Source organism: Macaca thibetana, chromosome 16 (genome assembly GCF_024542745.1).
Source record: "Macaca thibetana thibetana isolate TM-01 chromosome 16, ASM2454274v1, whole genome shotgun sequence".
In the NCBI taxonomy this organism is placed as follows: Eukaryota; Metazoa; Chordata; class Mammalia; order Primates; family Cercopithecidae; genus Macaca; species Macaca thibetana.
In genome coordinates, this window is record NC_065593.1 from 21,033,676 (window position 1) to 21,057,573 (window position 23,898).

At 53.8% G+C, this 23,898-nt stretch overlaps 1 protein-coding gene and 1 long non-coding RNA gene across 2 annotated transcripts in view; both read left to right on the top strand.

The window, feature by feature from the left end:
* The first annotated feature begins 4,516 nt into the window (after positions 1-4,516).
* On the top strand, positions 4,517-20,906 carry LOC126938902 (uncharacterized). Its single transcript, XR_007720214.1, has 3 exons — positions 4,517-5,290; positions 18,109-18,267; positions 19,859-20,906. It is a non-coding gene; the product is annotated as an uncharacterized LOC126938902 (long non-coding RNA).
* Positions 20,907-23,094: 2,188 nt separating this feature from the next.
* DOC2B (double C2 domain beta) overlaps positions 23,095-23,898 on the top strand; it is a 33,613-nt gene continuing 32,809 nt past the window's right edge. The window contains exon 1 of the mRNA XM_050763573.1: positions 23,095-23,618. Within this exon, the coding sequence (XP_050619530.1) occupies positions 23,246-23,618 (373 nt within the window). The 5' untranslated portion in view covers positions 23,095-23,245. The remainder of the gene's footprint in view (positions 23,619-23,898) is intronic.

Sequence of the window (23,898 nt, forward strand, 5' to 3'; positions counted from 1 at the left end):
AGTGGCTCTTGCCTGTAATCCCAGCACTTTGGGAGGCCAAGGCAGGAGAATCACCTGAGCCCAGGAGTTCGAGACCAGCCTGGGCAATATGGGGAGATGCCATCTCCAGAAAAATAAAAATGTAGCCAGACGTGGTGGTGCGCGCCTGTAGCACCAGCTACACAGGAGCCTGAGAAGGGGAGGATCATTGAGCCCAAGAGTTGGAGGCTGCAGTGAGCTGTGACTGTGCACCTGCATTTCAGCCTGGCTGACAGAGCAACACCCTGTCTCAAATATATGCGGAGGGCCTGTGAGTTTAAATTGCTCATCCAAGTGCCAGCAAATGCTCTTCTGCACGGGGGAGGGATGAGACCAAAGGAAAACCTGGCACTAGCATTGCCCGGAGAGAAGGGCCTCGCCAGGCCATGTGTGAAGAGCACTGGCAGAGCCCCTGCCACGGCTGAGTCCCGGCGTCCCCTGCAGAGCAGGGCCTTGATGCTCCAGTTGCCTGTCCCTCTCCTTTCCTCTGCAAACGGTCAGGGCTCTGACCTGCAGCGCCCGGCGCCACCCCTGGGGCTGTGTCTTGTGCAGAAAGCACAGCAGAGCCTGCCTCTCCCAACCCCGCGTACCTCGGAGAGCAGACAGGCGGGAGGAGGAGGGGGTGGGAGCTCAGAGAGCCTTGGGAGCCCCCGACAAGGTGCCCCCGGTCTCCACCAAGACGGGCCGAAGCGCTGAGCCTTTGATGCAGACCCCAGGATGCTGCAGCTTCTTCAGTGCCAATTACCAGAAAATAATTCAGCGTGCTCAGCCCTGCCTCTCAGCGGCTCCTCTTTGGAGACATTTGAAGTCTGACTGTACCCCTCCCTCCTTCCCGTCTGCCATCGCCTCTGCCCAGGCTCTTTCAGGGGGAAAAGGGAACCAAAAGCTGGGCCGTGTCATCCCTGGCCCCAAAGCAGGGACCCGCCCAGATCAGTCGCTGCACCTCCTTCCCGGCTCTGCTTCCAGAGTGGTGGGGCAAGGCGGGGTCCCTAGAGCCGGCTTCCGAAGCAGAAGTCAAGGCTTATTCACCTTTGGGTCCCTGGTTAGCTGTCGAGAAATATTGCTGGATCAATGGACGCACGGACGCATGGGCAGATGGAGGGGTAGGGGGTGGGTCAGTGGGTGGTGGAGGGGTGAGGAAGGTGGGGGGATGGGTGGATGGCAGATGAGTGAGGGGATGGATGGAGGGATGGATGAGTGAGGGACGGGTGAGGAGATGGATGGGTGAGTGGGTGGAGGAGTGGGGGATGGGTAGGGCGATGTTTGAGTTGGGAGTGGGTGGGGGAAGGATGGGTGGGGGATGGTGGGGGTGGGTGGGTGGCTGGGGGATAGATGGGAGGATGGATGATGGACAGACTAATGGAGCACTGGACAGACGGATGGAGAGACAGGTGCATAGATATTCTGCAGGGACCAATGTGCTGAAGGACGTCTGAGAGGATGGACACGTGAGCAGAGGATGGACCGCTGTCCTGATGGGACGAAGGATGTGTGGATGGATGGAAACACCGCAGGCCCAGGGCCCGTGTGCCCACAGACCAGGAGCCCCAACCCACAGTTCCCACAAGCTGTGGGTCCTCGGCCAGGGGCGCTGAATTCAAAGTTGCCACAGGAATCCGGGGCAGAGCGGCTCTTGAAGCCCCACCAGCCACTGGGGACTTGGTCTTCTGGGCCTCAGTTAGTGCCCTGCCTGGGGACCAGGCCAGGCCTGCAGGCCTCAGAGCAGCCACCACCCAGGGAGGGAGTAGCAGCTCTGGCCTGCCAGCCTCTAACTGCCCACTCACTGCCCAGGCCAGCACCCGCCCAGGCTGGCTCACTCTCCATGCCAGGCCACTGGCGAAGTGGAGTGGGGCTGTGAAAGGTGCCAGGTGCTTGTGTGGAGCCCTGGTCTGTGTGCCCAGCCTGCCTCAGTGACCCCCAACGGACTCCACCCCCCATCAAAATCACTACAGCTGTAGCCCCAGCTACTTGGGAGGCTGAGGCAGGAGGATTGCTTGAGCACAGAAGTTGGAGGCTGCAGTGAGCCGTGATCTCGCCTCTGCACTCAGCCTGGGTAACAAAACGAGACCCTATTCAAAAAAAGGAAATGAATGAAAGAAAACTCACATTCCTTGTGCTAATAAGACAACCCTAAAGTGTTTGTGCGGATGAGGATTAACTGATTTACTTGACATGTTAATTAGCCAGCCCTTAATGTGTGTGCAGGTTAGATCTCACTCACACTCATTCACACAGAAGTACAGGCACGTGTCACCTAACAACCAGGATACGACGGGGTTACTTCCAAGAAATGTGTCATCAGGCGATCTCATCATTGTGCAGACATCATAGAGGGCACGGACGTAAATCTACATGGCAGAGCCTACGGCACACCTAGGCTTTGGGGGAGGGCCTATGGCTCCCGGGTTACAAACCTGTACAGCATGTGACTGAATACTGCAGCAACTGCAACACAGTGGAATTATGTGTGTAGCTAACTATAGAAAAGGTACAGTAAAAATACGGCATAAAAGATATTTTAAAATGGCACAGGTGTGTAGAGCACTTACCGTGAACGGAGCTTGCAGGACTGGAGTCGCTGTGGGAGAGTCAGTGTGTGGTGGGTGTGAGGGCCTAGGACATTACTGTCCACTCTTATGTGGCTGGCAGTGTAGTAGGTTTACACCAGCATCACCACAAACAAGGGATAGCGTGTTGCACCGTGACATTACAAGAGCTGCAACATCACTAGGCAATGGGAATTTTCAGCTCCTTTGTAATCTTATGGGACCACCGCTGGATATACAGCCTGTCACCGACAAACTTCGTTATACGGTGCATGACTATGTTTTAAACTAAATCACGCAGCTAGGCCAAGCACCCCTCTCCTCCGCTCTGCCGCCTCCAGAATGTGTAAGTGCAGACAGGTCAGTTGTGCCACTGTGGGCCTCAGATCCCCTGCTAAATCCAAGATTGAGTCAGACGCACTCCAGGGTCTCTTGGCCCTGAAAGTCTGTGACTTTGGAGCGTCTCTGCCCTAGGCGATGGGGTGAGACCAGGCCAGGTCGCCAGGCTCCTCGAACTGGGGGAGAGCCCTGCATCCAAGCCCAGCAGCTCCCGCAGAACATGAGAGCTGTGCCAGGCACACCCGGGAGAGCACATCGGCCAGACTCTGAACTGGGGTCCGGAGCCACCTCCCTCTGAAGGAGCTGCTGATGTGGCTTGGATCTGTGCCCCACCCACGTGTCACGTTCAGGTGTAGCCCTCAGTGTTGGAGGTTTTCTCATGACTGGTTGAGCGCCGTCCGCCTTGTAAGTTCTCACCAGCTCGGCCGTTTACGCGTGTGTAGCGCCTCCCGTCTCAGTCTCTTGCTGCTGCTCTGACCGCGTGGCGTGCCTGCTCCCCCTGCGCCTTCTGCCGTGATTGTAAGTGTCTGGAGGCTCCTCAGAAGCTGAGTACAGGCCAACATCAAGCTTCCTGTACAGCCCGAGGAACCCTGAGCCAATTACACTGCTTTTCTTTATAAATGACCCAGCCTTGGGTGCTGCTTTACAGCCAGGACGGTGACCTGCAAGGCCTGGAGCAGCCACAGATGTGGCCTTCCCCAGCTCGTAGGCCTTGCACGTCTGAACCGATAAGCACACCTGCCGTTTTCTGAGCAGCTGGGGAGGGAACGGCTCCTCTTGGAAAGCAAGTGTCTTCGTTCAGGAAAAAGCTCCTGTGTCATTAGCCATTTTAAAGGCACATTTCAACCAGGGGCCAAGAGACATTAGAAACGAACACAATTTAGAGGAAAGTGCAGAGGTCAGAGCGAGGAGTTGAAGCAGGAGGTCCCTGAGTGAAGCTCCCTCCCCCCTGCGTCCCCCGCACTTTGATGGGGCAGCCAGAGGACTCGTGTGTCATGTTCCGTTTGACGCTGTTTGCACTACAGTGATCTCAGGGCCTCCGTCCCACCCCAAACGTCTGCAGTGTCTCCTACACACCCAGATGCCTTGTGCCTATGCATTTATGGGGGAACAGGGGCGGAACGTCACATCTGAGTCTCTGTGGTTCAGAAATGTGTGCAAGGACACGTATCCACCTCAACACTGAAATAACAGCCACAGGCGATGTTACGGAAACCTCAGCGAGGGCTGCGGCCTTCTGCAGGACACCGACGTGACCCGGCACATTATGCAGCGAGGAGCAGGAGGCCACGGGCAGAGCAAGCACCCACCCAGGTGTTCCAGGACCAGTGGGTCTCGCCAGGTGCGGGACTTTCGGGGCTGAAGCCAGGAAGTTTCCAGCAAACTGGGGAGAGTTGATCACCGTAAACAGCCACCACCTGGGTCACATGGGCCCCGGCCGGAGGCCAGACTGGGTGTCTCCACACGTCCCCTCAGTCAGCTCTCGCATTAAAGGAATCATGGGGGTGGACACCATGCCCTCCGCTTCACAGAGGAGGAAACTGAGGCTGAGAGAAGTCCATCAACGTGCACACGACCACACCGCCAGCACGTGGCAGAGCGAGGATTTCAGCCCGAGGCCCGAGCTCTCGGCTCTGTGCTTGTCACGTGGTCTCCTGAGGCTCCTCGACCTTAAACCGAAACCAACACCCTCAACAGCCTTACTCCGTGCCCTGGTGCAGGGCCTGGCCCAGGAGTCCCCTCACTGTCCGTAGCCCCTCCCCATTCCTACCAACGCCTTCCCTTCCTCGGACCACCCCTGGCTGCAGGTCACAGTCTCCCTCTGCCACCCTTCCCACGTGTCAGCCCAGCAGAGCCCTGTGGACTTTCACCGCACGCCCCGCTCTGACCCTCGGCCAGGCCTGCAGGCAGCACCTCCCTGTCTGCTCCTCGGTCAGGAAACAGCAATTCCCGCCCAGCCTGGGGATTTCCAAGCTGGAAATTCAAACAGCTCAGCACGGAAGAGGCTTAAACAGGGTCAGGTAACGGAAATAACAAGACGATAAATTATTCCAGGGAAAGGGCAATTTCCCTCATACCCTGCCTGACTCCGGGAACACCGTGATCATGGTGGAAATCGGAGGGTCAGAGCCGGTATCCAGGGAAAGAGAAAGGAGGTCCCTCTGCCTGCCGCTGTCAGTGCAGCTCCAGGTGCGAGAGGGGGTGTGAGGTCAGTCCCAGGCTGGGCCCAGAACCGGCCACGAGCAGGTGCGTCCTCCCTGGAGGCCCAGGACCTGCCCCCAGCCAGCTGAAGAGGCCGAGGACTCGAGGCCGAAAGCCAGCATCTGGAGTCGCACAAACGCGTGCTCTCGTCCCAGCTCTGGCACATGCCAGCTGTGTGACCTTAGGTAAGGAACTTGACCTCTCTGAGCCTCCTGGACACAGCAGTAGTGAGGGCTGCATGAAATCACGTGGGGCACATGGTCAGAACGGTGCAGCAGTAGATGGCGGCTGCCCGTTCCCGGGATCAGAGGGCTCTCGGGTGCGAGCTGCAGCAGGGCGTGGTGGGAACTGCCATGAGATGCAGGACCCTCCAGTTATCTAGGGAACCAGGCCCGTGTCAGAGGAGCAGCTGCAGAGGTGAGCACACACCACTGCTAATTCTGCAGAGGGTCCAGTCTGACTCCGACCTCCCACCCAGCCAAGGCTCTCACCTGCATACGCTCTGCTCTCTCTGAGGCGTCCGGATTACGGGAGTTTATCTCTTGCCTGTTTGTGTTTTGTTGTGGTGTTATGATTGCTTTTCAGCCCGTTTTATGGAAATCTTTCTAAGATGTACCAGGAGCGCCTCCTTTTTCCAGATAACGTAGAAGTGTCTTGTAAACTCTGATGACTCGGGGTGCTGTGGAAATGAGGAGACCTCTCTGCCCCCACACTGCCTGACCCCAGCGTATTGGAGCTGCCTCCTCCTCCAGCCCCAGACAGCCCCCCCCCGCTTCCTCTTGAATCTGCTGCTGGTTACCCCTGGGGAGACCAAGCCTTGCTGGTGGAGGGGAGATAAACAAGCTCACCAAATCATTATTCTTAATTTGCAGGAAGGCCAAAGCTCTCTCTGAGCCGAGCTCTATTCTAAAGACATTTTTTACTGTTTAGAAGCCTTTGATTCCTTTACTTCCCAGCAACTGGCTGAGTTCCCAGGGCTGAAGTTGCCTTGAAGTTTGACTGCTGAATAAGAAAAAGAGCTTTCCTCTATTTTGTTGTTAGCTCAATCCAGAGTTTGAGCTGGTAGCATAAAGATTTCAAACATACTGAGTAGGATTTCTTCAACTAGATTGTTTTGGAAAATACAACTATGAAATCTGGGAAGGACAGATACAAAAGAAAAACAAGTCTCCGTTCCAGGCTAAGGTGGATGGAAGGGGGGGTGCCGCAAGGAGGCTCGAACCTGAGACAGTCTGTAAACCAGAAAAACCTCCCCTACATTTGGGGGCTGGCGTGCAGCTGCTCACATTTTTATCTTGCCAAATTAAGAATATAAAATAATAACCATTGGATAAGATCACCCTTATTTTAGAAAAGAAAGGGGAAAAGTCAACAAAAAAGCTGTTTTGTTTTGCTTTAATTAAAGGGATTTAACTTTCTGAAAAACTTCCTACATTACCCTCTGCTTGTCTTATTTTGTCATGGGTGAGTAAAGCCGTCAGCTTCTCAGCTGCTGTAAACCACCAGGGTAGGACCAATACTTGGAGGCCGGATACTAGAACGCCTGGGTTCCAGGGTCGGGATCCTGCTGTGAACAGGACATGGACAGACTGATGGAGCATTGGACAGATGGAGGGAGAGACAGGTGCATAGATATTCTGCATGGACCAATGTGCTGAAGGACATCTGAGAGGATGGACAGAGCTTGGAGGTTCCAGGGTGGGGATCCCACCGAGGATGCTTTGGTTCTGGGGTCGGGATCCCGCCGAGGACGCCTGGGTTCTGGGGTCGGGATCCCGCTGTGAACGCCTGGGTTCCGGGGTCGGGATCCCGCTGTGAACACCCGGGTTCCAGGGTCGGGATCCCGCCGAGGACACCCGGGTTCCGAGGTCGGGATCCCGCTGTGAACGCCTGGGTTCCGGGGTCAGGATCCCGCCGAGGACACCTGGGTTCCGGGGTCGGGATCCCGCCGAGGACGCCTGGGTTCCGGGGTCGGGATCCCGCTGTGTTGCGTGAGCTGGGTTCGGTTCGAGTGTTCTCTGTGCTGGTTGTGCAGTCCAAGTTGTGCAGACACACAGCCTGGGTTTGAATCTGGGTTTGAATCTGGGTTTGAATCTGGAGTCCATCTCCAGCCACGGGGTCCTGCAGAAGGCCTCCGTGCCTCAGTTTCCCTGTCTGTAAAATGTAAGTGGTTGCCGTGCCCTGCTCGTGGACGTATGGTGAGGCCCCTCTCAGATGCTCGTGTCTGCTCACTGGCTGCTGCTTGTGGGTGCTTGTTGGATGTGGCTCCTACAGGCCCTTCCAGGTCTGTGTAGACTCAGAGGAGTTGGGGGCAGAAAGGAGCTTTGGTGATGGAAGCACCCAGGTCAGGGAGAAGAGACGCAGAGGATTCGACTCCTGGCCACAGGGGCCAGGCAATCCCCAGGTCCTGAAACTTTATCCAAGGACCTCAGCAGGCACTTGGGAGCACAAAGAGAGGGTGGTGGGGCATGGGGCCCTCCCGGCTGAGAGTGCCTTTTGGAGAAGGGGTCTGCCCCGATGCAGCATTTCTCAGATCCAGACCCTGACAAATGGGCCACCAGGGTATCCCAGAAGACTGAACTCCCGTCTCCCACCACACACACACACACGTGCACACGTACACACATGCATGAGCACACATACACACTGACATTCTCCTCACCCTGAGTAACACAGGACCTGTGAACACCAATTCTAGTCATTTGAGTGTGTGTACAGCTGTGTGTGTACAACTGTGAGTGCATGTACAGCTGTGTGTGTACGACTGTGAGTGAGTGTACAGCTGTGTGTACAGCTGTGTGTGTACAACTGAGTGCGTGTACAGCTGTGTGTGTGTACAATGTGTGTGTACAACTGTGTGTGTGTACAACTGTGAATGTGTGTACAGCTGTGTGTGTACAACTGAGTGCATGTACAGCTGTGTGTGTGTACAACTGTGTGTGTACAACTATGTGTGTGTACAACTGTGAATGTGTGTACAACTGTGTGTGTACAACTGAGTGCGTGTACAGCTGTGTGTGTGTACAACTATGTGTGTGTACAACTGTGTGTGTACAACTGTGTGTGTACAGCTGTGAGTGTGTGTACAGCTGTGTGAGTGCATGTACAGCTGTGTGTACAACTATGTGTGTACAACTGTGTGTGTGTACAACTGTGTGTGTGTACAACTATGTGTGTGTACAACTGTGTGTGTGTACAACTGTGTGTGTGTACAACTATGTGTGTGTACAACTGTGTGTGTGTACAACTGTGTGTGTGTACAACTGTGAATGTGTGTACAGCTGTGTGTGTACAACTGAGTGCATGTATAGCTGTGTGTGTGTACAACTGTGTGTGTACAACTATGTGTGTGTACAACTGTGAGTGTGTACAGCTGTGAGTGTGTGTACAGCTGTGTGAGTGCATGTACAGCTGTGTGTACAACTATGTGTGTACAACTATGTGTGTGTACAACTGTGTGTGTGTACAACTATGTGTGTGTACAACTATGTGTGTGTACAACTGTGTGTGTGTACAACTGTGAGTGCATGTACAGTTGTGTGTACAGCTGTGTGAGTGTACAGCTGTGTGTGTACAGCTGTGTGTGTGTACAGCTGTGTGTGTACAGCTGTGGGTGTGTACAACTTTGTGTACAGTTGTGTGTGCATGTACAGCTGTGTGTGCACGTGCACATGAGCATCTGTGTTTACACGTGTGCCTGTGTGGGTGTGCACCTGTATGTGCCTGTGGGGGTGTGCCTATTAGGGTGTGTACACCTGTGTGGGTGTGCATCTGGAATGGTGTGTGAACACATATGTGGTCTTGGGTACACATATGCATGTGTGTGCACACACATGTGCAGCCTACACATACAGAGCTGTGCATAGACTCAACTGACTAGAGCTGGTGTTCAGAGATCCTGTGTTGCACATGTATGTATGTAAGTATCTGTGGATGTAGGCTGAGCATAAAAGAATTTAAAAGTTTGTTCTGGCCGGGCACAGTGTCTCATGCCCGTAATCCCAGCACTTTGGGAGGCTGGGAGGGTGGATCACTTGAGGTCAGGAATTTGAGACCAGCCTGGCCAACATGAAGAAACCCTGTCTCTGCTAAAAATACAAACAATTAGCCGGGCATGATGGTGGGCGCCTGTAATCCCAGCTACTCAGGAGGCTGAGGCAGGAGAATCACTCGAACCCAGGAGGCGGAGGTTGCAGTGAGCGGAGATTGCACCACTGCACTCCAGCCTGGGCGACAGAGCCTGACTCTGTCTTTAAAAAAAAAAAAAAAAAAAAAAAAAAGCTTTTTCTGACGTCTCTCTCCCGCTTTCCACCCATCCTCCTCTTTTCTGTCTTTTATTCCTTTACTGTAATGAAAAAAAGGAAAGGCAGCTGAGGAGACCAGCAAAGCGCCAGCGAGCTTGAAGTCACGTAGACCTAGATTCAAACCCCAGCTCTGTTATTCTCTCTCCAGTGATACTGAGCAAGTCACTTAACCCATCCAAGCCTCAGTTTCTCATTCATACCGTGGGATAAAAACATTTGCCTGACATAGCACACGACAGTAAGAGTGCATGAATGCAGAGTGAGTGGCTGTGTAGTGGGTGGCTAAGGGCTGACTCTGGGGTCAGACTGGGTTTGCAGCCTGTTCTGTGAGTTTCTAACAGGGTGGCCGTGGACAGTTTGTTGCCCCCCTGTGCCTCCGTGTCATCGGAAGACTGTCACTTTGTAGAGGTGCTATGAGGAGTGAATGTGGTGGCAACTTAACTCCTTACCGCAGTTCTTGGCACATAGCAGGAGCTTTATAAGGGGCGGTTATTAAAATGTGTATCAAAAGCACTGAGGAAAAAAAAGAGAGAAAGCCAAAAAGCATTTAGACTTTTTTTCGTTTTAGAGACAGGATCTTGCTCTGTCGCCCAAAGCCGGAGTGCAGCGGCGAGATCCTAGCTCCCTACGTGCTGGAACTCCTGGGCTCAAGCAATCCTCCCACCTCAGCCTCCCAAGAAGCTGGGACTGCAGCTGCAGCCACTGTGTCTAGTAATTTTTGAAAAAAAAAAATGTTTTGTAGAGACAGGATCTCACTGTGTTGCCCAGGCTGGTCTGGAACTCCTGGCCTCTCAAAATCCTTTCATCCTGCTTTCCCCAAATGCTGGGATTACAGGCATGAGCCACCGTGCCCAGCCTATTTAGAGTTTTTAGGAGGGATGGAAATGTTCTAAAATTGGATTGTGCTGGTGGTTGCACAACTCTTTACATTTACTAAAAATCATTAAATTGTGCACTTGAAATGGTTGAATTTTATGGTGTATAAATTATGCCTCAATAAAGCTGTTTTTTAAAAAGCACTTAGAGTTAGTGAAAAAGCAACTTGCAGAATAATATACACACTATTGTTGTCATTTATGAAAAGTTTTAAACTATGTAAAACAGTACTTCTCTAATACAAATATATGTAGTGAAAATATGAAATGCAGCCTGGAATGACATGTGTAAATTTCATAATTACGCTCGCTCCCTGGGGTGGGGCTGAGACACAAGAAGGGAATTTTTATCTGTAATGTTTTATTGTATTTATATTTTTAAAAGACCAGGAAAGCGCCATATGCAATGGTGTCACATAAAGTCACAATAAAAAAAAGGCAAAGCCAGGCACAATGGCGTTGTGGTCTCAGCTACTCGGGAGGCTAAGGCAGGAGGATCGTTTGATTCCAGGAGTTCAAGTCCAGTCTGGGCAATATAGCAAGTCTCCATCTCTAAAACATAAATAATCCTGGGGGCAGGGAGAGGTGCCTAATGGGAGAAACCCATGCTGGGGTGGGGAAGGCTGGCAACTTCTGGCTGCGTGACTTGGGTGGTGGTTATGTTGACGTCTCTTTGGAACTAATCATTTGAGGCAACTGTGTTTTATGCAGTTTTATATGCTGTCGTTCACAATCTTATGAGTTCAAAAATCTCAGGCTGGGAATGGTGGCTCGCACCTGTAATCCCAGCACTTTGGAGGCTAACCGGGGAGGATGAGTCTAGCCCAGTAGTTTGAGAGCAGCCTGGGCAACATGGCGAAACCCTGTCTCTGCAAAAAAAAAAATACAAGCAAATTAGCCGGTTGTGGTGGCGTGTGCCTGTAGTCCCCGTTACTCAGGGGGCTGAGGTGGGAGGATCACTTGAGCCCAGGAGGTGGAGGCTGCGGTGAACCGTGATTGTGCCGCTGCACTGCAGCCTGGGCGACAGAGCAAGACTCTGACTCTTAAAGAAAAGCAAACCAAACAAAACCCTCCATAAAAAATGAAAGTGGGCGGGCGCGGTGGCTCAAGCCTGTAATCCCAGCACTTTGGGAGGCCGAGACGGGTGGATCACGAGGTCAGGAGATCGAGACCATCCTGGCTAACACGGTGAAACCCCGTCTCTACTAAAAAATACAAAAAACTAGCCGGGCGAGGTGGCGGGCGCCTGTAGTCCCAGCTACTCAGGAGGCTGAGGCAGGAGAATGGTGTAAACCCGGGAGGTGGAGCTTGCAGTGAGCTGAGATCCGGCCACTGCACCCCAGCCTGGGCGACAGAGCAAGACTCCGTATCAAAAAAAAAAAAAAAAAAAAAAAAAAAAAAAAAAAAAAAAAAAAAAAAAAAAAAAAAAAAAAATGAAAGTGTTAGTTTGGGTGGATATGTTTTGGGATTTGTTATGTTATTTTCTACAGTCTTGTGTAATAAAATTCAAAATAATTAAAACAAAATGATGGCCTGCCTTGCAGGTTGGGGTGGGGGCTGTGAGGAATTTGGGATAACACACGGAAGTGCCTGGGGAAAGGGAGGGAGGCTTGCCCGCCCTCCTCAACTAGGGGAGCCTGAGGTGTGGCTGCCTCCAACCCCCAGAGGAGCAACCTGCCCTCCCAGGCTCCCGGACGCCAGCAGATGCTTGGCAAAGGGCCTCAGACAGCCTCCCTGATTTACGAGGCTCTCCACGTTCCCGCTGATGGACGGCCCTCCGCTCGCCCTCCCTCCTCCCTCTAAACGCTGCTGTCTCCAAGGCCACAGGCCCAGAGTGGGAGCTGCACAGGCAGGGAGGAGCCGGGCTGGCCTCCCTCCTCCTCCCACCCAGCTGCCCCATCACCCAGTGGTCTCCCCCACGCTGCCTCCCTCCCACCTCCGTGCATCGAGGGCCTGCCCGCCACGAGCCAGGCACCCGGCTGGGTCTCTGCCTCCAAGGAGCCTTGCAGGCCAGAAACAGCAGGACCTGAACACAGCTGCTTTCCACGTTCCCCAGGCTGCTCTAGGAGTTGGCCTCGAGTGAGACCAAGCCCCCCATGGGATGGTTTGGTGCCAGAATGTTCCAAGAGGAGGCCCTGGCCAGTGAAAGGCCCTGAGGGAGGTGGGACCGTGAGCCTGGGCAGGGGTGAGAGTGGGGAGGGTGGGACAAAAGCACTGAAACGGGTTCTTCCTGAGTACTAAGAACTTTCTACCAAGGCCCTGTGGGAGGGGATGAGCCACAGTCACCACTGGGGCTGCGGGAAGCCAGGTGGGGCAGGAACAGTCCCCCCGCCAGCCGCACTGGGGTGGACTTGGAGCCCTGAGCTAGAACCCCAGAGGGAGCCGGGAGCCCTGGCCCTGCCTCATAGTTGCTCTATGACCTTGGACAGCTCAGGCCACCTCTCAGCCTCCGTTTCCACATTCGCAAAGCTCTGCCGGAACCCCCGCTTCAGAATACTGGGCCCTACCCTGGGCCTGAAGCCTGGGCTCCCTGGGAATGGGTCCTGAGAATCTCCAGAGGGTCCCGAGGCAATCAGGTTGGACCCCACAGCTCAAGGGCCACAAAGATGGTGATGCTCCATGCAGATCCTCAAGAAACTCAGCACTGCTGGGGAGACACACCTGAACAGTCATCACCAAGTGTGATAAGGCCCGTAAGGGTGGCACAGATGTGGCCATGCCAGGGGACCACTGTGGAAAGCTCGTCTGCATTGGCTTCACGGAGAAAGCAACACCTGCGTAGTGTGTTGAGGGCAGCGTAGGAGCGCGCCCGGTGGTCAAGGGCAAATGAAGGTGCCCAGCAGGCAGGGCGGCCCGAGCAGAGGCGTGGTGGCTGGTGTGTTTGGGCGCTGGGCTGTGGTGGGGGTGGGGAGATGGGGGTACTGAATGAGTTATACGGACGCTTCATCCCTGAGTCTTGGACTCTGAATGCAGACAGCAAAGCGCTCCCCACACTGACCCATAAGGCAGGTGGAGCCCACAGCATCAGTGGCATCCAGGGGAGTGTGATAGGAGGGTGACCAGGCGCCAAGCCCAAGGGACAGGTGCGACAGGAGCCACTGGGCCTCCACCCTCTGCCCCGTAGGGCCCCTTCACACCGAGAGCTCCAGCCAGGCTCAACCACAGGCAGCTCCCCAAACACCACCCTCCTCCCCATGCCTGGCCTCAGCACGTGCTGTTCCCCCTGCCCAGACCCCTTCCTCCTTCCTGCGGCTCTTTGCTGGGCGGACCTTTTCTCAGCCTTCAGGTTTCAGGGCTGAGGCCAACACGGTGCCTCTAGCTCCTGCCTCAGGGCAGAAGAGAGATGAGGGAGGCAGCAGGTGGGGCTGCAGAGGCAGGGGCTGCCATGTGGTTAACCTGATGCAGACCCCCAGCCCTCTGAGGAAGGCTGGACGTGAGCCTGAAGGCCAGGCCTTGTAGGGAGTCTGGGACCCCTGGGTCATTGTCCTGTGGGTTTGAGGGAGCAGAGGACTGGCCTAGCACTGGCAGGTGCCACCGAGGATGGTAAACAAAGCTCAGCTCAGCTCGCCCTCCCTACTCACCAGTGAAGAACTATGCTCTGCCCCTACAGCCTTAACACGTTGGCAAGCATGTCCCGTCCCGGGGGCAGGGGAACAGGTGACTGTCACAGGCCAGGGGCAGGTGGCAGTGGTCAAGGGTGTCACTTCTGGAGCCGGACTGCCAAGCCTCAGGCCAGCCTGCCTCTTTCTGGTTATGAGACCTTGGCCGTTTGCTTAACCCTCAGTGACTTAACACAGCCTATTCTACTGTAATAGTTATGTATTTATTTCAATGTGCCATCGAGAGACGCAATCAGCACATCAATTCCCATCGTAGATATTATTGTTAGGACAAAGCTAACCTGGGTATTTAAGGGATTTTTAAGTAAGTCTGTTTAAAGAAACGTACTAAGTAAATAATCGTGCAGGTTCCAGGTGGGAAGCTGGTTTTTAAGTGATGAAAGTGAAGGTCATGCCAGCTCGGAATTTCCTTGGACCCAATAGTCTTCGAACTGTTCCGCAGACCCTGGGAGCCCCAGAGGGTTCCAGGCAGGCAGAGATGCACAGACTAGGGGCTGGGAGAGGGTTAGGGTTGCTCTCCAGGGAGCGTGAGGAAGCTGCTCACCCCTGTGGACCAAGTGCTCCCCCCGGTGCAATTAAAATTTGTTTATTGTGAGCTTATTTTTTCCTGCTCTTTTTATTGTGGTAAAAGACATAACCTAATATATATCATTCTAACCATTTTTCTTTTCCTTTCTTTCTTTTTTTTTTTTTGAAATAGGGTCTTGCTCTGTCACCCAGGCTGGTATACGATGGTGCAATAATGGCTTGATGCAGCCTCAATCTCCCTGGTTCAAGGGATCCTCCCACTTCCTCCCGAGTAGCTGGGACTACGGGTACAAGCTACCACACCCCACTACTTTTTAAAAAAATGTTTTGTAGTGATGGAGTCTCACCGTGTTGCCCAGGCTGGTCTCGAATTCCTGGCCTCCTCCCACCTCGGCTTCCCAAAGTGCTGGGATTACAGGTGTGAGCCACTGTACTTGGTCTTGTCTTTTTTTTCTTTTCTTTTCTTTTCTTTTCTTTCCTTTTCTTTTCTTTTTTCTTTCTTCTTTCTTTTTCTCTCTCTCTTCTTTCTTTCTTCTTTCTTTCTTTTTCTTTTTTTTCTCTCTCTTTCTTCTTCTTCTTTCCTTCTTTTCTTTGTTTTTGAGACAGGGTCTCACTGTGTTGCCCAGACTGGAGGGCGGTGCTGAGAACATGACTCACTGCAACCTCCACCTCCTAAGCTCAAGCAATCCCCTGCCTCAGCCTCCCGAGTAGCTGGGACCACAGGATGTGCGCCACTGCACCCAGTTAATTTTTTAAAAACGTTTTGTAGAGACACAGTCTCACCATCTTTCTCAGGCTGGTCACAAACTCCTGGGGCTCGAGTGATCTTGCTTTGGCATCCCTAAGTGCTGGGATTACAGGTGTGACCCACTGTGCCAGGCCACTTCAACCCCTTTTTTTTTTGAGATGCGGTCTCGCTCCTGTCGCCCAGGCTGGAGTACGGTGGCATGATCTTGGCTCACTGCAACCTCCACCTCCCAGGTTCAAGCAATTCTCCTGCCTCAGCCTCCTGAGTAGCTGGGATTATAGGCGACCACCACCACGCCCGGCTCATTTTTGTATTTTTAGTAGAGACAGAGTTTCACCATGTTGGCCAGGCTGGTCGTAAACTCCTGACCTCAGGTGATCTGCCCACCTCGGCCTCCCGAAGTGCTGGGATTACAGGGGTGAGCCACCGTGCCCAGCCCATTTCAACAACTTTTAAGCATCCAGTTGAGTGGCATTAAGTACAATCACAATGTTGTACAACCATCACCAGTATCCATTTCAGAACTCTCTCACATCTCAAAAAGAAACTCTGCATCAGTCAACTAAAAACCCCCTATTCTCCACTCCAAAACCTCTGGTAACCTCTATTCTACTTTCTGTCTCTATGAATTTGCCTATTCTAGGGCTATTTTTTTCCAACGGGCTAATACACATACATGGTAAGAATTCACGGAGCAGAAAAGTTTCCCTGTCCCCTCGTGCCCTTCCCAGATGAACTGCTGTCGCCAGTTTCCTGTTCATTCTTTCAGAGATATTCTGTGCACATACAAATAGGCATGTGTATACATATCCTTTCATTTGTTTACAAAGTGAATATGCTTTTTATGCCTCTTGCTTTTTTATTTAACAATAAATCTGAGAGATGAAAAGGTATTTTGTACATCAGAATATCAATATATCTTCCATATCAGCACACACATCCTTGTTAATGGTTGTGCCGTATTCTATTGTATAGGTGAGGCATACTGTATTTAGCCAATCCCTTATTGATAGAAGCTCTTCAATTTTTAATCTGTTGCATTTATCTATTGATACCACATGCCCACCCTTAGCTGCAGAAATGAAGTAGCACCTACTTAGCAAGGAGAACTAATTAAACATTAAAAAAAAAACTATCAGACTAGCAAAAATTCAAGTCTGGCAATACCAAGTGTTGACAAGGACATGGAGGAACTGGCACTGTTATAGATGGTTGGTGAGAGTGGCAATTGTCCTAACCAGTTTGGGAAGAAGCTAGGCATTCTCTAGTCAAGCCAAAGGTATGCAGACCTTAGGCCCAGCAAATTTCCTATCCAAGAAACTCTAAAGAAACTCTCCCTGGCCAGCTGTGGTGGCTCATGCCTGTAATCCCAGCACTTTGGGAGGCTGAGGTGGGAGGATCACTTGAGCTCAGGGGTTTCAGACCAGCCAGGGCAGCATGGCAAAAGCCTGTCTCTACAAAAATTATAAAAATTAGCCAGATGTGGTGGTGTGCGCCAGCAGTCCCAGCTGCTTGGGAGGCTGAGGTGGGAGGATCACCTGAGCCCAGGGAGCTTGAGGCTGTGCTGAGCTGAGATGGTACAACTGAACTTCAGCCTGGGCAACAGAGTGAGACCCTGTCTCAAAATAAATCCCATAGATGGACCAGGAAACAGGAATAGCCATTGCAGCATGTTGATGATAGCCATGCATAGGAACCAACTTAAATGTTCAACAATAGCAGAAAAGAGAAATAAATTGTGGCATATTCACATAGTGGAATAGTAGACAACAATAAAAACAAACTATAGCTAGATGCATCAACAGGAATAAACTTCACAAACAATAATAAGTCAAAAATGAGTTTAATAAGGTTACATGCAGTATGATGCCATTTTTACAAAGTTTTAAAGCATGTAAAACAATACCATATATTGTTTATAGGTACACACATCTGTAGTAAATGTAAAACTAAGTTCAGGTAAGCCTGGGCAACATAGCAAGACCCATCTCTAAAAAAACAAAACATAAAAAAATTAGCTGGACATGGTGGTGCAGGTCTGTGGTTTTGGACACTCAGGAGGCCGAGGTGGGAGGATCACTGGAGCCCAGGAGTTCAAGACTGCAGTGAGCCATGATCACTCCACTGCACTCCAGCCTGGGTAACAGAGCAAGGTCCAGTCTCTTAAAAAAAAAAAAAAAAAAAGTGGGCGAGGCATGGTGGTTCACGCCTGTAATCCCAGCACTTTGGGAGGCTGAGGTGGGCAGATCACCTAAGGTCAGGAATTCAAGACCAGCCTGGCCAACATGGTGAAACCCCATCTCTACTAAAAATACAAAAACTATGCCCGCCAAACATGGTGGCAGTCACCTGTAGTCCCAGCTACTCAGGAGGCTGAGGCAGGAGAATTGCTTGAAGCTGGGAGGTGGAGGTTGCAGTGAGCCGAGATCATGTCATTGTACTTCAGCCTGGGCAACAGAGTGAGACTCTGTCTCAAACAAACAAACCAACAAAAGGTGGAACACATTAGCACTGGAAGCTGCCACTTGCATTGTTAATACCTTTGAATTGCATCATCAATTCAAAGCTATTGGAGGGAACATCTGTGGCTGTTGGCCCTGGGTTTCCACCAGCTCTGGGCTGGTTAGAGTTTCTACCCATTGTAGTTCATGTATAATGCTGAGATGTTCACCCCAGTCATGAAGACTGCTCCAGCCAAGACCCTGGGCTCTAGTGGTCCCCAGGCCTGTGGGAGGGAAGCTCGTCTGTGCTGTCACATGAGCCTCAGGCTCTGCCCCTCTTTCTCCCAGAGGTCATTTCTAGAGCTTCCCCAGAGGATCCAGCATTATCCCTCTGTGACACCTAATCTCCTGCCTTAGGCAGCCTGATCCTGGGCTAAGTCTCTCCTGGCCGGGGAGCCTCTCACCCGGCCTCTTTCAAATCCCACAGCGCAGACCTTGGCAGTGTGGAGAGAGCAAGCCTGGTTCTTCCAGCCATCCCTGGGCAGCCTCCTGGTGCCCCAGGATAGAAAAAACACTCGCATTTCTTTGCACCATTGACCCCATCACTGCAGCACCAGAGCATCTGACATCTGCAAAACATCATTAGGTAGGTGTTAACTTTTCCCCACTGGTAGGCCTGGTGCTCGTAAATGTACTGTGACGAGTGTAATGTGTTTATGAGAATGTGCATAATAAATTATCAGAAATAGGCTGCATTTTTAATATCATTTAATATATCAAGTTGGCCTCTCAGCAGCCACAAGCTATATTGCAAATGCTGAACTGACTTGCTGGCGTCAGCGCTCCACCATGCTCTCCATGCCGAGGCCATAGTGTACGCCAAGAAGGAGGCAGGAGACCCCCAGAGTGGTGGTTCCTACCTCCCTTCCTGACCTCCCCTCCGTCATCTGGAATCCAAAGAAAAAGGGGCTTCATTTATCCCTGGGCTCCCTACAGAACGCAGCCTGGGGCCTGTGACAGGGTAGGTGCACAATAAATATTTGTGGCTTCATGAATAAATGAATGGACAAGAGACCTTGGAAGGCCCCTCTCCATCAACCAGCAACATTGTTTGGAACTCCTCCATCCAAGCGCCTCTGTTGGGTTAACATTTTCTGTTAATACAAAGAACATTCTATTAGCACAGCAGGACAAGAGCTCCTCCGGCAATCAGGGAAGGGTGGAAACGGGGGACACATGTTAGGCCTGGGTCAGAGAGGGCCCTTCTCCTCCGGGGACATGAGCACCAGCCAAGATGCCAACCAAGGAACATCCAGTCAAGTGCTGCCGAGAGGGCATTTCCTGAAAAACACACGTTACCTACTGTGAAGATCTGTTAGCTGGTCCTTCTCCACCAGGAAAGAGGTCAGAACATCCAAACAGGAGGATATCAGACCCCCCAGTGTGGCTTTGCCAAACCTTTCTGGAAATTCCAACACCTGCCTTGGGTTAGGCACTCAATTTCCCAGTGAAGAATCACTAAATATTGAGAAATGTCACTGATGGGCATATGTTACACATGTGAACAGCATAGAGGCAGCCCAGCAGGTTGAAAAATCACTGTTAAACCATTAGCACCCTCTAACCCAGCAAGTGTCAACCTCCATTGTGCACCAGAATCATCAGGGGTACTTAAGATGCATGCTCAGTGTGCACACACATATTCTGAGTCAGTGGGTGTGAGGTAGGGGCCTGGAATCTGCATTATTGATAGACATCCTGGGCTGGGCGTGGTGACTCATGCTTGTAATCTCAGCATTTTGAGAGACCAGGGCAGGAAAACTGTTTAAAGCCAGGAGTTTGAGACTAGCCTGGGTAACATGGGGAGACCCCGTCTCTACAAAAAATTTAAAAATTAGCTGGGGATGGTGGTGCATGCACGTGGACCCAGTTACTTGGGAGGCTCAGTTGGGAAGATCACTTGAGCCTCAGGAGGTCGAGGCTGCAGGGAGCCATGATCTCACCACTGCACTCCAGCCTCGGTGACAAAGTAAATAGACACGCTGGTGCTACAGATACCTGGACCATTTTTTAAAGAACCCACTTAATCTCATTTGACAGGAGCCCTTGAGAGGGTCTGTGGGGACTTAGGAGAAAGCTCAGAAGCTCGTTGGGAAAAGCAGGGGGCACAGAGGCAAGGGCATGGGGCTCCTGAGGGCTGTGACCAAGGGCAGACTCTATCCACTTAACTTTGCCAGAGGCTGATCCAGCTGCCCAGCTGCCCACCTCAGCATTGGGAGTGGAAGGCGACGTGATTGATGAGGCTCTGGACATATCCAACAGCTTAGAGATGCCCACACATGCCAGCCAGCGCCCAGCCTTGGTAAGTGCATCCACTTGTCACCAGGTCCTGGCAGCAGACACGGAGCAGCCAACCGCATGTCACTGGTAGAGAAATCGAGCCAGGCACTGGGAGTGCAATGACAGTTTGCACCAGGAAGGTTTGCACCAGGGCGATTTGCACCAGGAAGGTTTGCACCGGGACGGTTTGCACCAGGAAGGCAAGGGCAGCAGAATCACAATTCCCTGAGCGCCAGTTGCACACTGGGCACTGTGTACCCATCCTCGCCTTTAACTCACACAAGCTTGTTATTATTCTCCCCCATTGCTGATGAGACCCAGGGCCTGTTAAGCAACTTGCCCAAAGTCTGGCACACTTAGGAGGAGGCTCCCCTGACTTTTGATTCTAAGTCTGCCTACTCCGTGACCTATGCTCTTTCTAGAAAGTAGACACCTGCCCAGATAACACCACTTCTGTCCCTTGGGGAGGCCCCACCCCATTTCAGCTGGGCTCAGAGCTGGGCAAATTCAGACCTAGAGTGGATTTCAACTCTGCCACCTGCCAAAGGCTGGACCCCAACATGCCATGTGTTTCTCCAGTGGGCATCCTGGGGTTCCCTGGCTCCATGCTTAGGAGGCTGGGCCCTCCACCTGACTTCTTCCAAACCCTCCCTGAGAGCCAGCTCCTGCAGAGCCAAGAGCCATGAGCTGATCCTCCAAAAACCAGACCCCCAAGAGAAGCGGCCAGGAGGGAGCAGCCAGCTCTCGGTGAACACAGTCACAGGGCCTTGATGTTAAAAGGGCAAGGCTCAGGGGTCAGGATGTCCAGGTCTCATCCCCAGTCTGCCTCTTGCTAGTCACTTGACCTCCTGCAGCCTCAGTCTCCCCAACTGTAAGATGATGACGACACCCTGTAACTCCTTAGTAAAGGAATGATAAAATGACAGCTCAGCGTCTGCATTTTAATACCTGTGTTATTATATAATCATTTTGTGATGCAGCCACCTCTGGCACAGAAAAAGTCACTCTGTGCCTATTTAAGGATTAATCCCCTTAAGCATTCCTGGAAATGAGAGCCCCTCTGTGCCAGGCTGCCCTTCCAGGCTCTTCTGTCCTTCCCTTGGCCTTTGGCTCTTGGAAGGCTGAATATTTCTCCCACCAGGACCTCAGACTATCTTTAGGGAACCCCCAGGCCAGTCATTCCCACTGTATCCCCTGAGGCTCTTGGCCTCCTTCCCTCCTTCTCTTCCTCCTCCTTTTTTCCCCCCTCCTTCCCCTCCTCCTCAGTTTGGGCTTCCCATGTCCAAGAAGCCTCAGGATGAGCTTTGGGAACAAGGTTTTACCTGTGTTTCCAACTCTGCTCTGAGCCTCTGAGCTCTGTAGTGGAGGGGAGGAGAGGGAGAAGGGAGGGCAAGTGGAAGCATCAAAAAGGACACTGGGCTGTCATTGCAGCTCTGCCGCCAGCCAGCAGTCCCCCTGGGCACATCCTTGTGCCTGAGCGCTAATTTCCTCACCTGTGAAATGGGAACAGCAGGCCCTGCCTACATCCTGGGGTGGTTTAAGGAATCAATGAGATGACAGCTGTGAATGTTCTTGGCAGAGTACAACGTATGCCATGTGTTCCTCCAGTGTTTTCAAAGGCCGGTGGTGCCCGCCACCACCCAGTTCAGAACTCAGTACGAAACATGAATTTCTCATCACTTCTCACCATGAGTCTTTCTTTCCAAAGGAAGGGAGAAGGGAAAGCCGACTGAGCCCCTCTTATCTGTCATGTTCTGTGCTGGATGGGGCTTTGCCACAATGCTGTGCAGTTGGAAACAGCCTCACTTCATAGATGAGGAAACTGAGGCTCAAAGAGGTCGAATAGCCTGCCAGAACTGTGCAGCTGGAAGCCTTAGAGCAAGGTTTCGCCTCTCTTTACTCTGCTCCCCATCACTCTGCAAGGGTTACAGTGGGGGAACAAGAGCCGCTTGGAGCCCCTTATTCAGACTCAACAAAGGCACCCAGCTAAGAAGCTAAGTGTCTTTCCCGTCAGTGGAAACCAGAGGGTAAACAGGATTCCATTCGTGCCCGGGGCTTTCCGGGGACACACCTGTCCAAGCAGCAGCAGTTCCCAACAGAGCTCTGGTCCGGAAAGCCAGACAACCAGGGCTGGGCCCTCTGGGATTTGTTTAGTGATCTGACCGTGTGGGAGGCCTAGAGTAGGAGTGTGGTGGGGGGAGGGTGCCGCCCAGCCTCATTGCATCACTCACCGCCCAGACCTTCCCCTCACCCGCTCCTGACCAGGCCCTGTCCAGGTTCTCAGCCACCCTGCCGCGGTGGGTCCTTCGGACTACTCACTGACCGAGTGAAGGACTGACCCGAGGTTCGAGTGCTGTGTTGTATGTGACCTGAGAATATGTGTGCACAGACTGTGCCCCCGTGTCCTTGCACAGTTGAGCGTCTACATGTCCTGCCCGTGTGTAGGCAGCCTGTCCCTACACGCTAGGAGAGTGACTCCATGTCCTGCTAGATGGGGGGGGAGAGAGGGACTTGTGCCCAGGGTCCCCTGGTCACTTCTATGGGCGCATGTTTGTGTGTCTTGTTAGGGGTGCTTGGGGGTGTGGAAGCCTGTGTCCTGGGTGCCCTTGACCTGTGTGTGCGCTCCATGAGGTGTGCGCGCGTGTGCACGGGGGGTGCGCTGTGTCACAGCACCCTCAACCAACTCTACGTGCGCATGCAGACGTTTGTATGTGTGTCCCACGGTGTGAGCGAGCGGATGCTTCCACCACGTATCTCTGCACACGCGTGTGTGCACTTGCACACCTGCGTGCGTCCCGAGAGAGCGAGCAGAGCCCAGCGTGGGCTGGCAGGCGCGGGAACGTGTGGGTGCGCGTCCTGCGGGTCCCTGCCCGGCCGGCTCCCGGCTTGTACCGCGGCCGTGCATGAGCGGAAGGCGCCCGGCGGCCCAGCCCGGCCGCGAGTGTGCGCGCGCGGGGTCCCGGGCCGGCGTGCGCGCCGGTGTGAGTGCGAGTGAGTGTGGCGCCGCGCGGCTCCCTCCGCTCCGCGCCGCCCGCGCAGTCCGCACACTCACCCTGCTTGGCTGCTGCCGGGTGACGCGGGCTGGGCCCGCCCCCTGCCTGCCGGCCCCTGGCGCTCACTCGAGCCGTCCGCAGCGGAGCGGGCAGCAGCCGAGTCAGGGCCGTCCGGGGGCGCGGCCGGCAATGCCTGCAGCCCCCGCCGCGCCCCGCCGGGCCTGCTGAGCCGCCCCCGGGCCGGGGTCGCGCCGGGCCGGGCCGCGCCCGGGGCGGGGCGGCGCTGCCTGCATGACCCTCCGGCGGCGCGGGGAGAAGGCGACCATCAGCATCCAGGAGCATATGGCCATCGACGTGTGCCCCGGCCCCATCCGTCCCATCAAGCAGATCTCCGACTACTTCCCCCGCTTCCCGCGGGGCCTGCCCCCGGACGCCGGGCCCCGCGCCGCTGCGCCCCCGGACGCCTCCGCGCGCCCGGCCGCGGCCAGTGCCGGCCGCCGCAGCCCCTCCGACGGCGCCCGCGAGGACGACGAGGATGTGGACCAGCTCTTCGGAGCCTACGGCTCCAGCCCGGGCCCCAGCCCGGGTCCCAGCCCCGCGCGGCCGCCCGCCAAGCCGCCGGAGGACGAGCCGGACGCCGACGGCTACGAGTCGGACGATTGCAGTAAGTTTCCAACTCGCCGACTTCGCGCCCCCTCCCCTGGCTCGGGCTTGGCGCCCCCAGGCCTCGCGGGTCCCCTCGGCCGGTCCCCCTCGCGTGGTCGCGCTCTCCCTCGGCGCACACCCCCGCCGCGGGGTTGCGGGCCCCTCGCGCGCTCCGTGCACTCCCCGCGCCCTGCCCGCCGGCCTCGAGCCCTCCCTGACCCGGACCGGAGAGGAGGGAAGTTTGGGGGCACCCCCTGGGGGTGCCCCATTTCCGGGGCCGGGTTCCCAGGAGCCGGCGC